This window comes from Lactuca serriola, chromosome 3, assembly GCF_051521515.1.
Source record: "Lactuca serriola cultivar US96UC23 chromosome 3, Lser_US96UC23_V15, whole genome shotgun sequence".
NCBI lineage: Eukaryota > Viridiplantae > Streptophyta > Magnoliopsida > Asterales > Asteraceae > Lactuca > Lactuca serriola.
The window spans coordinates 19,005,082-19,018,962 of record NC_136410.1 but is presented as its reverse complement, the minus strand read 5'-3'; the positions used below and the strand labels follow the sequence as shown (position 1 = coordinate 19,018,962).

At 30.3% G+C, this 13,881-nt stretch overlaps 1 protein-coding gene across 1 annotated transcript; it reads right to left on the bottom strand.

The window, feature by feature from the left end:
- Nucleotides 1-5,032: 5,032 nt before the first annotated feature.
- Nucleotides 5,033-11,333, bottom strand: OPT7 (oligopeptide transporter 7). The gene is made up of 5 exons (XM_079029350.1): nucleotides 10,586-11,333; nucleotides 10,332-10,429; nucleotides 6,510-7,079; nucleotides 6,143-6,398; nucleotides 5,033-6,034 (listed from the first exon to the last, which is right to left on the bottom strand). The coding sequence occupies exons 1-5, from the start codon at nucleotides 11,141-11,143 to the stop codon at nucleotides 5,243-5,245; spliced, it is 2,274 nt and encodes a 757-aa protein (XP_078885476.1). The 5' UTR covers nucleotides 11,144-11,333; the 3' UTR covers nucleotides 5,033-5,242.
- Nucleotides 11,334-13,881: the final 2,548 nt, after the last annotated feature.

Sequence of the window (13,881 nt, the reverse complement as noted above, 5' to 3'; positions counted from 1 at the left end):
TTTAATATCATCAATTGGAGTATATTCTTTTAGAATGAGTGCTACCTTCGTTCTTGTATTTCAGTTTTGTTTATTATTGTTTGTGTATTCTTTAAGAATATGGTATAGTACACTATATATTATCGAAAATAATAGTTTGAATAAAAAAGTCTGTAACATGATTAATTTGTTATAATTGAAGAATTCTTTGAGAATTCAATAATTCTTGAAGAATACAAGGCCTAAAATTCTTTATGTTTCAACTTTTTTGGATCAATATCCATTAACAGTGACCACAACTAATATTCTTTAAGAATAATATTAACATTCTAGAAAAAAAAATTAACTGCAAATGGTTTGAAGAATAATTTAACATGGTCTATACAATAAAAAACAGTAGTTAATAAATAACAAAAAAGTAATTAGTATTCTTGGATGCTTGTAACCGAAACCATAATTTAAGGAAAATATACGACTTCATTTTTTGGTTAGTAAATAATTATATTCAAACTTCCAAAATTACCTTTTACTTATTTAATTAATCATTTATTGTTTTTTTAAATTCTCATTGGTTCACACATTCACACAATAATTAAGGTTTATATATGAACCTAACACTCTCTCTCTCTCTCTCTCTCTCTCTATATATATATATATATATATATATATATATATATATATATAATTAAGTTCACTTGAGAATAGTATTTACAGTGAGAATGTGAGAACAATTCTCAACCAATCGTTTTGTATAATTAATCTTTTAAAAAAATACTTAAAAGAAGTATTTTAGGTATTTGCTACAACCATTGATTCCATTAATAATCAGTTTAAATTCAAGCCCTATTTTTATGGAAGGAAAGTATATCATCTATTGATGTTCCTTATTTCCATCAAAATAAAATAAATATACCCATAATTTTATCCAAAATTTAAGTAAGGATACCATGCCTTTTGTAGTCTCGTTTCTCTATTTCCGTTAAAATAAAATAAAAGATATGACATCTTTTTTACATATTATCACTAAGATATTGTGTTTGAATGTTAAATATTGATTTTAAAAATGATAACACATGTGTGAATCTACATACTTATCTTTCTAATTCTTACGTAATATTAGTTTATTAGTAGACAAATATTAAAAATTATATATAATTCTTTTATGGATATTAGTTTAATTAGGTTATTTTTTTTCATTTTATTATGAATGAAAATATATTCTTAAATGCATATTAATTTGTTTTTTTAATGAGATTTTTAATATTCCATCATTAATATTGTTTGTGCATGTTTTCTATATATTCTAAATGGAAGATGATATCATTCACATAGATATATACTTATATTCATATGTGAACAACTCTTATATTAAATATTCCATGATGAATAACTACGAGATAGACTAATAAAAAACAACGTGATATTATAAGAAGAATATGTAGTGTTTATTTTTGATATTTTTTAAGATGAATATGTAGTGTTTATAGTTTTTTTAAATCAACATTATTATATTGTTAAGAATCTTAATTAAGTTCATTAATATAAGTTATTTGATTATATCAACATTATTATATTGATATAATTGCACTTTAAGTTCATTATTATATTGTTATTCTTAAAGTGCAAATTCTTTTTAGATAATTAACACTTTAAGTTCATTATTATATTCTTTATAAAATAAGTAAACCGCACTTAAGAATCATAATTAAGCACATGAATTTGCACTTTTAGTATATTTTGAAAGCTCGAAATATTTTTACATTTTAGAATAAAATAATAAGTATCCATTAAAAATCCCTTAAAATAGGAAATATATACGAAATTAATAAATTAACTATTATCCCTAAAAGTCGTCCTCCGTAACCTCCACTTTCCTTGTTAATATAGTTTTATTTTTGTAGTTTTATCCTTACACAATTAATTGTATATTCTAATAATATTTAAAGTATTAATTGATAAATATATATTAAATGAAATGATTGGCTGAGAATTGTTCTGACGTTCTTACATTATTTAGTGTCCTCATTCGAACTATATATATATATATATATATATATATATATATATATATATATATATATTGTTATTCTTCTTAGATAATTAACAAGAACTTGCCCAATTTTAATTGAGAAATGACACCAAATACAAGTTATTTGATTATATCAACATTATTATATTGTTATTCTTCTTAGATAATTAACAAGAACTTGCCCAATTTGAATTGAGAAATGACACCAAATACAACTTATTTGATTATATCAACATTATTATATTGTTATTCTTCTTAGATAATTAACAAGAACTTGCCCAATTTGAATCGAGAAATGACACCAAATACAATTTATTTGATTATATCAACATTATTATATTGTTATTCTTCTTAGATAATTAACAAGTTTTTACAGACTTATGTTAAACATTAATAGGGGACAAAACCTAGAACCCCTTCTAACAGAACCATACTAGTAAAGAAGAGACAAAACATAAAACCCCTACAAGTGAATACGGGGACATAACACATAACCCCTGCTAGTCTAGAAGTGGACATATCAAAAAACCCCTGCTAGTATGAAAGGGGAAAAAACAAAAAACCTACGAGAATAGAAAAGTACAATAGAGTATCCGTTTACTCTCCTTAAAAAAAGTTTTTACACACTATTTTGGATATTAACTAATTAAAAGGGTTATATTTAGGTGCTGTTTGTTTTTTCTGAGACAAAATGTCTACAGTCTGCAGACCATATCTGTAGATCTCTGTAGTATAAGAGGTGGACCAAACGTCTGCAGTCTGAAAAAAGAAGACTGTTTGCTTTTTTAACATCTGCGGGCTACTAAAATAAACTGAAATCTAAATAAATTGATTTTTTTAAACTTCAAAGTGATTTTTTAATATTTTTATAACTTTGTTATAAATAATTAACGAATCTAGATCAACTTTTATATATTATTGTATAAATAATAAAAATAAAAATAAAAATGGTATGAAATAACGTATATATTTGATAAAAACCAACAACTTTGGTTGCAAAATTATAACTAAACATTATAATTAGTGATCAAAGAATTTGATACATAAATGAATGGAAATAAACTTCGATTTTCCAATTAAATCCATTAAAAACGTACCATAAATATTTTCTCGAGAAATTGACGATACTGTATTAAATAATGTTTTATAAAATTTGGCAAAAAAATATAAGAATATATTATGATTTTTTTTTTCATATTTATATAAACAACTTCAACGACTATTATTGTAATAAATCTTTATTTATAAAAGTTTTTTTTTAAGTTTTGTAATTTTTTTTTTCAAATTGTTTATCATTAATAAAGTTAAAAAAATTATAAATTAAAAAAAAACTTAAAAAAAAATAAAAATATATATGTTTTTTAACTAGAAGAAGTCTGAAGATGTTAGAAGACTCTGGTCCACATCTGCGCCAAGGAGAGGGCGTACATACATTTTTAAATCTGCAGTCTTTTAAAAAACAACCAATCTACGAAGGCTAATGTCTGCACGGCACAGTAGCCCAGATAGAAAAGACCACGCAGATTGCATACAAAAAAAACAAACACTCCCTTAACGTAATAAGTATATAAGTGATGGACTAGCCTGCTTTTTATTTTAGTTTATTGAATATTATCTTAGTGGTTTGTACTGATCCATGAATCTGATAAACGATTCAAATCCAATCCATTCTCTTTACCCAAGAATGTGAATAATACAAATTACTGTCATGGATATCAACCAAACCAAAGCTAAACCCAATACTCTGAAAAAGCATACAACAATCATCCAACCAAACGAAGAAAAAGCAAATACAAAGACATAAAAGCAAATACAAAGATATGCAAATAATGATACCCTACGATAATCATTAAAAAAAAAAGCATAACTAAATACAGCCAAAAAGAAAAAAGCCCTAAATAAGCTCAAAGGGCAAGAAATCATTAAAAAATTGATTTAATTGAGACCATTGGGTCACGAAATCAGTACGCAGTATTCAATCTCCAAACAAAAACCAAATAATCAAGAAATTAAGCAATAGTGACTGACCTTTTAAGCAACAGAAACCGTTGAAGTTGAACCTTGATCGTGAATCGATTACCGACGAATTATCTGTGTTGTGTACGTATGATACGATTTGGGCTTATTGGTAGTTGGGCTATTCGGGTCAACCCAAAGAACTTAATTATATTGGGTAAATAACGATGTAGCAGAGATTTTAGTAATTTCTTTGAGACATTAAATATTCTTTTACTTTTTACAAATTTTCTACAAATTTTCATACCCAGTAAATATTAGTATATTAAAATATTATTAAATAAGTATTAAATGTTATACATGTTATTATTTAATTAGACAGGAAAATTTGTTGTAACAAAAAATAAGATGATATTTAATTTCTTTTTCATAAATTCAATCAATTTTCGTCGGGATAGTAAAAGTCAATAGACACTCATAATTATGAATTTAAGTCGGCTTGTCCTCGCTCCTTGCATTTACTTTATGGATTAATGCACACAATGTTTTAAACACGACATGTTTTTAGTTGAACCGATGGTTAAACCGGTTTCTAGAATTTATATGTGTTGTTTATTTTGTTATATATATATATATATATATATATATATATATATATATATATATATATATATATATATATATATATATATATAAAACCAAAAATTTGATATTCACAAGTTTAAACATTTAAAACACATAACAATAAGTGGTAGATCAATGTAAGCACATTAAAAAACACATAATTATAAGTTTTATATCGATCAAACCATTTAATTTGCTTTAGAAATATGCTTTTTAACAAACCATTTATCATAAGTTTCATATTGATCCAACTATTAAAGTCCAATAAACCGGTTTAAACTATCAAAATCCATCCGAGTTCGATCCGGTGTAGAAATTGGTATAAACCGATGATAGTTGAAACACTTATTTTTTAGGGTCCCTGTTTTTAAAAGATCGGTTATACATATGATATACCTGATTTCTTATTAAATGTATGGAAGGATGCCTAATTCTTTGAGATAGTTGTTATTAAAAATCGGATCAAATCAAATAACAGAATAATTTACATTGTCAACCGTCTTTTACAGGAGACCAAATTGTGTCGTGATATATAAAGGTATGTATGATGGAATTGATGGAGCAAATTAAATCACATGTTTGTAAACATTTGATTCACATAAATACATCATTTGATGGGATTTGGATAAACAACCTCACAATATTCACATTCATTCAGTATTGCAAAGCAGGGCAACCGTCGACGAAAACACCAGGAGCTGTAGGGCAAGAAGCTAGAGGGCAGCCATCAAGATCATTCCCCCACCAATCCAAACCAATGTTCTCCAACCCTAAACAAAGATACAACAAAACCCCCATAAACGCCAACCCTGCATCCAACGCTCCTGACAGCACATAATTATGTCGTTGCCACAAATCCGGCCTATATCTGAACATCACAAATCCCGATAAAAACCCTACAAATATCCAAGCTGTGTAGTTCACCGCCGTAGCCGGTGGCATACTCCCCGTCGCACCGATCAACACCGGCATGTTTATCAGTGTGATCCAATGTTGCGTCGGAAAAGCCCTGTGGGCTAACCACACCAGCACCGGAGCTATTGCTCCCATCAGAAAAGCCCAATTGATCATGCTGTAGGTTCCTTGGTCTCCAAAGATCTTCCGTGGACCAATCAAACCCCATATCACTGACGCATCGTAGAACACGTGGTCACTTGGGCAAGTCCACACGTCAGATGCCGGTGTACAGATGTCCGGAATCGTCTCCATTAACCACCATGCAGTGCATAAGTACACTAAAGCCGCTATCAGGGTTCCCACAATCTGTGCCATGAACATAGATCTTGGTGGGATCTTCATGTAATGTCCCAGCTTGAAATCTTGAAGGAAAGTCACTGCTTGCGTCATGCTGATGTAACCATACACCTTGAAGCACATATTTGCGACTGGATATCCCGGATAAATGTACCCGATTATATATTCCGTGATGATATTCAAGCCCGGAGCCTGAAATTAATAAACCAGTGAGGTTTAATTAGCTAGAACAAATTAAAACATGCATGCAGGAATTAAATAAAATAATAAAGTAAAATCATCGGAGAAGATGAAGTTTACCTGGTTAGTAATGGCTGTGAGAATGCCGATTGGGAGAGTGAAGAAAATGGCGATCGCACAAGCTAAAATGACACCCCACCATGGCAACTGGAGCTGATCGTTGTAATACTCGCAAGCGAATACAGTGAGACTAATGTTCACAACGAGTATACACCAAAACCACCATTCAGGCACCTGTCTGTATTTGCTCATGAGTTTTGTGTGTATATCCATTTTCCTATCTTTGAAACTCGATCTGCTTTGCTCCCATATCTCACTATGTATGCATGATTAACAAAACAATCTAGAAATTAGAATCTATTTCAAGATCATCATAAAAGTGTACGTACAATGATATGATCGGTTTATAATTAACATAATTACGTACCTTCCATGGAAGAGAAAGACATGAACGACCATGGAGGAGAGAGCAGCGAATCCGACGCCATAAGTCATGGCGAAGAAAGTGCTGAGATAGAGAGGACCTTCTTTCTGATAAGCGTCGTTATCGAAGTGAAAATTTTCGTCGATGATGGCTGTAATGTTGTACTCTTGGCCGTCGGCGGTGAATAAGCCATCGGAGAAGAAGGGGAAGTTTTTGGCGTTGTAGAGGTTGAACCAGTAGGCGAGGGGAGTGATGATATACATGACCATGAAGAAACCGGCGGCGACATTGGCAGTGGCGAACCATGGGCTTGCTAATGGGCTTCCGAGGTATGCTGAGATACTGGACCAATCGAGCCCAATAGCACCTATTCCGAGCCCATGGAGTCCGGATCCTATTTGTTGGGCCATGATTGATGAAGGGAAGATCCAGCAGACCCATGAGAGAGACGTTAACATTTGGAAAAGATAGCCAGGGAATATGTAGTATGCGAAGCTACAAATGAAGGCAATCAGGAAGAATTGGGTACGTGTTAATCCCCCTTTGGGTCGTTTTTCTTTCTCATGCAAAGCCCTGTTAAAATAAAATACAAATGATATAATAATTAATATAAATGAGGACAATATATATAAAACCAGTTATATTTTGTTCAAATTTTATGGTTTGCAGATCATTTTGAACATTTGTTACAATAAAAACTTTGACAATTTTCTATATTATGACCATTTTAACATTATATAACAGGTCAAAGTGGTTTCTATATCAAAATTGAATAGTTCTATAGACAATTTTAATTCACAATTGTTAAATAGTTCAAAATAACCAAAATCTATTTTCTTCTATGGCTGAATTCTTTTTTGAATTTTATGTGGTAGAAAAATAGTCAAGGAAAGGGAAATTGGATCAATGATCAATATATTACTCACTGGTTGCATGCAATTATACATATTTGTCATTTTCATGACGTTCGGATGGTCCCTTATACTTTTGAGTTTTGTCCACTTCGAGATTTTTTCTAGAGTTTGAACAATATTCTTTTATTATTTCAGATAAGTTTTAATAATAATAATAATAATAATAATAATAATAATAGAAAATTACAAATTTAACCATTTTCCTTAATTACTTTGTAAAATATAGCAAAAAAAAAAAATCCTAAATTACAAAATTAGTGACCAAAATCTCAAATATATTAGAACCATGTGAGATTTGGCATTTCATTTGTGAATGTACAAATATTTAAAACATTCTAATTCATTTGCGATATTGGTGCCTAATTTTGTAATTTGAGTTTGTTTTGGTTATTTTTTACAAAGTAATTAAAGAAAATTGTTAAATTCGAAATTTTCTATAATAATAATAATAATTATAATAATAATAATAATAATAATAATAATAATAATAATAATAATAATAATCACGTTTTACATTTTTATTTCCATGCACTAGAAGACAACCACCTTTGAATTTTGTTGCTTGAATTTGGTAAACTACTACATTTGCAAATCAAGTTTTGAATTTCAAGTATAATTGTTATACTGTATTAGTTTATTGAAAGGTACACGTTATTCATATTGATATTTCATAATTAAATATGTTTTAGTGGGTGCACTTCAAAATCTTGAAATCATGTTTATTGATCGATTAGAAAACTTAAATTTTATTTGAATCGTATAAAACGTTTTACATAGAACCAATACAATAAGTATGTTAGTAGTAACTCTCATTTTTCTCTCTCTAATAATTCACATTTTTTTTATCTCCATTCCTTGAAAAACTAAAAACGCAGTGCAAATAAGTGTATATGAACGTGTCGATCATAAATTTTCTCAGAGCCCATTTTTTTTTTAATTTATCATTAAATTTATGAAAGTGATAGAAAAATGAATAAATATAGTAATAATTAACACTAGAGTTATTATTATATTCATCCATTTTCATGCATAAACCTAAGGTAGAAAATAAAAATAAGGTGTTGTAATTAACTAGTTGTAAGTCAATACTTTTTTCTTTTTCTTTTCTTTTATTTTTTGATAAATCATAATATACTTCGATTCCTCTCTAGCTAGGCCCCATCATGGTGGAGACAAAATCATGAAACACTAGTATATTTATTTGCATTCCAGTTTTGTACCATAAACATACTTTAAGATATTATGTACTCAAGGTCCTCGATCCTTACATTGAGTAGGCAATGATATTTAATAATTTTTTTTTTTTAACTATTTAAAGCCATTTGTACAGTTTTTTCGTATATAACAATTTATTTTTTCATAAAATTATACAATACAATATTTTAAAACACAAATTATTGTGTATAAATAAAAAATATTATGTATGACCGTGTTATACTCAAATGGTTAATTTTACTTAAATGATAAAAATTATAATTTTTCACCTTAAATGATTGAAATATATTAGATGCATTAGTAAAATGGCAATTAAATCTTTAATTTATAATACATGCATTAGTAAATGACAAATAATCTTATTTTTGGGATTAACAAGGATTGCCTTCACTTCCAATGAGTCCTCTTGCTATAAATCAATGAATAAAAATCAATTTCAATAATAAAGCACAACTTAAACTAATAATTGGTCCTTGAAATATGATGTTAAACTAATGGGTATTGTATTAACTATTAACGTGAGTGAGGAAGCAAGTCTACAAAATGGAAATAGAATATCACTTGGTGCATGTCAACTCATGGGTGTCACGTCTTTTTGTACACTTCAAGCAAATAATAGAAAAATCAAATTTGCAACATTACGTCAACTCTTTTAACTTAAGCAATTCAAAATTAATTATTCTCTCTCTCTCTCTCTCTCTCTCTCTCTCTCTCTCTCTCTCTCTCTCTCTCTCTCTCTCTCTCTCTCTCTCTCTCTCTCTCTCTCTCTCTCTCTCTCTCTCTCTCTCTCTCTCACAGAGAGACAGACATACACGTCAAAGTATGAGACTTTTATGCATGTATACTTTGCTTGTAGATTCATCTTTAAACAAATAAAAAATGTCATATATTAATTAAAACATGTTTATCCAGAAAGGAGAAATATACTTTAAGAAAGTGAAGGAGTATTTTCAATATTACCGATATTAAGGTGTAAAAGATATCCGAAACCCAAAATTAAAATGAAAAACCGTCAAACAATACCGATTTTTTCAATTTAAAAACAAGATCAGTTTCTTAGGGTTTATGTTTTTGGTTCGGTTGCAATTTTTGTATTGATCATATATATGAGGCCGTTGTAGTGTTAAAACTTTTGCCTAATTGCCTTTGTTATAGTTTTGTTAAGAATCATAAATTTTTATAAAGTTATTTATATAAAAGTAAATAGTACAGTAGTATAATAATAAAATATCATTTAATCATGAAAATGCAAATCAATTCTGATTATATTTTGGGAAATTTTACCCTTTAGAGTGAAGAATGAAATAGTATGTATCCTATAATTTTGATAATTTATATGAGTGAGTATAATAACATTTTTCTTTTAAATGAAGTAAATGATCATCATCTCTTTCACGATTCAATTGTACTAAACAAAGTGAACCCATTCCACATGACGAACACGGGTATTAATAATTGTCATCTTCTTTATATACACACAATAATTTAATTTTCAATACGTATATATTTTTTTAGCTTCCATCATCTTTTGACTTATTAATTAGCTATTGGTTTATACATAATCATTTTTAATACGTATAGAAATTTTATAACCTTTTCAACCCTGCTTAATATTAAAATTTGAATCCAATTTTTGTTATTTCTTAATTAAAGTATCTAATGAATATGGTTAAATATTAAAGATGTGGTTAATTACCTGAACAACGAAACTTGGACGAGATTAGATGGCCACCACATCTCAGCTGGCTCCACCAGATACCTTCTGAATATTCCAGCCCATCCAAACCCCAGCACCTAATCACATCCACCACTCCTCTTCATCAGATTCAATCAAACACCATGTATAATTATCTAAACCAAACAATCTCCATGATCTAGATTTACTTATCTGTTTATGTTATCAAGTTTTGAGCACAATTATGGAGGAATTAATGATGATGATGATGATACCTGAGTGGTAAGAACAACGATCAATGATACAAAGAAAGTCATCTGCTGTTTGTAGAAGATCTTCACACCTGTAACCACGTGAATCGCATACACAGTCCCTGCCCCTGAGTTTGCAAATATGGTGATCAACACATGTTCCTTCACATTGAATGGGCCAGGGTTCATGGTGAACTCCCAACGTGACCCTTTGAAGAACACACGATCAGTGATTCTGGCCGCCATGAGTTGACCGAGTGGAACGACGGCGATCTGAGCGGAGATGGCGGTGATGCTAAGAGGCTCGGTTCGGTACCAGAAGAACTGGTTGAGGAAAGACAAAAGGGCGCAGGAAAGCGTCCCGAGGACCCACATTCGGAAGGTGAGAACTGGAAGGGATGCATCGTCGGTGGTAGGTACGGTCAACGCCACCTGCTTGATCGGAGAATTCTCCTCCTCCTCCATCTTCTTCAGTCCTGTCATGTCCGTCGGTGACGAGGATGACGGAAGAGAGGCATCTCCGTCGTTGTAGACGGGTTGTATGAGCGGAGCTCGGATCTCATCGGAAGAATTTTCTTCCATTTGTGAAGTTGAAAGTTTGGTTGTTTTTGGTTTGGTGGCTTCTAATTTCGATGCAGGAGATATTTTAAACAGCAAAATAATTAAGAATGAAATTCGTAAAAAGAGAAAAGTATGTATGAGATTGAGGATTTAGGATTGAAGAAGAGCCACCTAACAACACAACATGATTTCATTTTCAACTCCAATAACCGCGGTTGATTACCACGTGACCCACAGGCCACATCAACCAATTGAATATCCCGGTTATGCAAAAAGGGTATGAGATGGACGGATGCAAAATTCTATATTAAAAAAAAAAAGATAAATCTAGTTTTATTAAAAATCGTAAGTAATTAGCAAGAAGCAAAATGCATGAATACAATTACAAAGACCAACAATATATATGAGAATTACACTAATCTTTAATTTCCAACTTAGTCTATTTTTGCTTTGTGTGCTTTATCTCGTTGTACATGCGTATGAATTTTAGATCTCATTGGATAAGGTGGATTTTGAGGAGCCTTGCATCCGGAAGGGCATTAATGTTAGTCAACGGGTCCTAATTACCCCCTAAGAATTCCCCTTAAAGTGAGGTGTAAGGGCATATAGAGTTCGATGTATTGTCATATCATCCATTAAATATCTATACAACACCACTTATAACTCATTAAACATGTATTCAATCCTAATCACCATTTTATTCCTTCTATTGATGATCATTCAACTCTACTCAATGTCATCACCCACACTCCATTCAACTCTTATTCAATCATAATCATCATCATATTCAACTCTTATACTTAGTTGCATTGTGGATACTCTTAGACAAGGAGACACTATATTACATTTCTTGTTTATCATTTGCATTTGGTAATGAAAACTCTTTGTGAAAAAGATATTTTCCATGGTTTATCCCTTCCTAATAATGGTCCGATTCAGTCCAATTATATATATGCTGATGACATTATGATTTTAGGAGAATGGTCACCGGTTAACATCCTAAATATCAAGAGAGTTATTCGATGCTTTTACCTATCCTCCGGGTTAAATGTCATTTATAATAAAACCAAAGTTTTTGGTATCGAGACAAAAGATGTTCAAATCACGAACTTGGAAAATCATCTCAATTGTGATTTATGAGGCCTCAAAATTCTTGTTTACTTGTCTTGGTCTACAAATTGGGGAAAACATGAAACTTGACAAGAACTGACCCCTAAGGTAGATAGGTTCAAGGCTAAGCTCATCTTGTGGAAAGCCAAAACCCTTTCTTTCGGTGGTAGGTTTACAATTAGAAACCTAAACCCATTGTCAAAAATTTTACATGTTAGTTCTAATCTAATAATTAAATTATTAGAAACCTAAACACATAAAATCTCACTTTCTAAACTAAGGTAAGTGAGCTGCCTTAAAGTATTCAAATACATATAGAGCACCTATAATTCAAATATAAACATTAATTCTAATACGTAGTCAACTTAAACAAATGTTCTGATATCATATCTAAAACACCTTTTCTCTTTTACTCAATGTTTAAATCATTTATCATTTTATAACTGTCATTTGTGGAAAGAAGGTCACATACAGAGCCGGCCCAAGCCTAGGGCGAGCTGGGCCATAGCCCAGGATAGCAACTTATAATGGGGCATCAAATTTCTGAGGCCTGTTATTGGTAGGTCATTTGGGCTAAGGCTTTTCATTCGCTAAAAGTTGTAGTCCATACCACTTTCCAAATGAAAAAGGCAACACGCTAGGAAGATCTAATAAAACTGAAGGCGGGAATTTCAATTTGCAAGTTATATTTGGCACGCTTTTGAATTCTCGGTCTCCTAAGCAACACAACTAATAAATGAAGTTGAGAAGATGAGGCGTATGAGGAGATGGGTTCTGGGGAAGATGATTCAAATAAGTTCTCTTTCATCTCATATATTTAAGCATGGTTCTCTAGAGCTAAATAAAGTTCTTGATATTTTTTTCTTTTTGTTTTTTGATTATAAAAAATAGTTTTATATGAGATTGTGTTTGTTTATCCATTATCTAAGGTCTAATTTAATACATATACATTTTGAGACTTTATTTGTTTTCAGAGAATCTATATTTTCTTTATTGAGCTATGTGCAAAATTTGTATTTTCGTTACAAGTTTATGTATTGGTGAAATTAATGCATATTATTCTAATTGTTTGTGTGTATGGAATCTATTTTGGTCGATTCCCTCATATACATTGTGTATTGGTGATAATCCCTCAAAGTAAATCTATCATTCTAGTGGTTTGTTGGGGCTTTAGGCTGATGTGATTTTGTATTTACTGAATTTCTTGTTTGGTAGATTTCCCCTCGAGTACATTGTTTTTTTGGTGGTTAATCCACGCAGTTCCTTGTTGGTTGTGAGTAATATTTGTTGCTAATCTTTTGCTTAGTAAAATTTCCCTCAAAGTAAATTGCCTTTTATAGGTTATCCCACAAAGTTCATTGCCATTTTTGGGTTCATGAAGTTTAGGATTGCTCCTGCTCAGTAACTTTTCTGCTTTGTTTTAAGCTCTTTTTTTGTTTGTATTAAATTGTTGTTGGTGGTTTTGTTTCTCTTGTAATACTTATAAAACACTTGTAAAAAAAATTCTTTTTTTCATTTGTAAAATTGATAAAAATAGTTGTCGGGTTTTTTTTTTTTTTTTTTTTTTTTTTTTTTTTTTTTACATTCTTGCAAAATACTTTTTATTAAACTATAAAAGGTTATATGGAAGGGTGATTTTGTTCTACAAA

Excerpts from the sequence above, each read along its gene's own strand:
- OPT7 (XM_079029350.1), bottom strand. The coding sequence starts at position 11,143 with ATGGAAGAAAATTCTTCCGATGAGATCCGAGCTCCGCTCATACAACCC. Across the intron at positions 6,399-6,509 it reads GTCTTTCTCTTCCATGGAAG|TGAGATATGGGAGCAAAGCA; the intron begins GTACGTAATTAT and ends ATGCATACATAG. Across the intron at positions 6,035-6,142 it reads TCACAGCCATTACTAACCAG|GCTCCGGGCTTGAATATCAT; the intron begins GTAAACTTCATC and ends TATTAATTTCAG.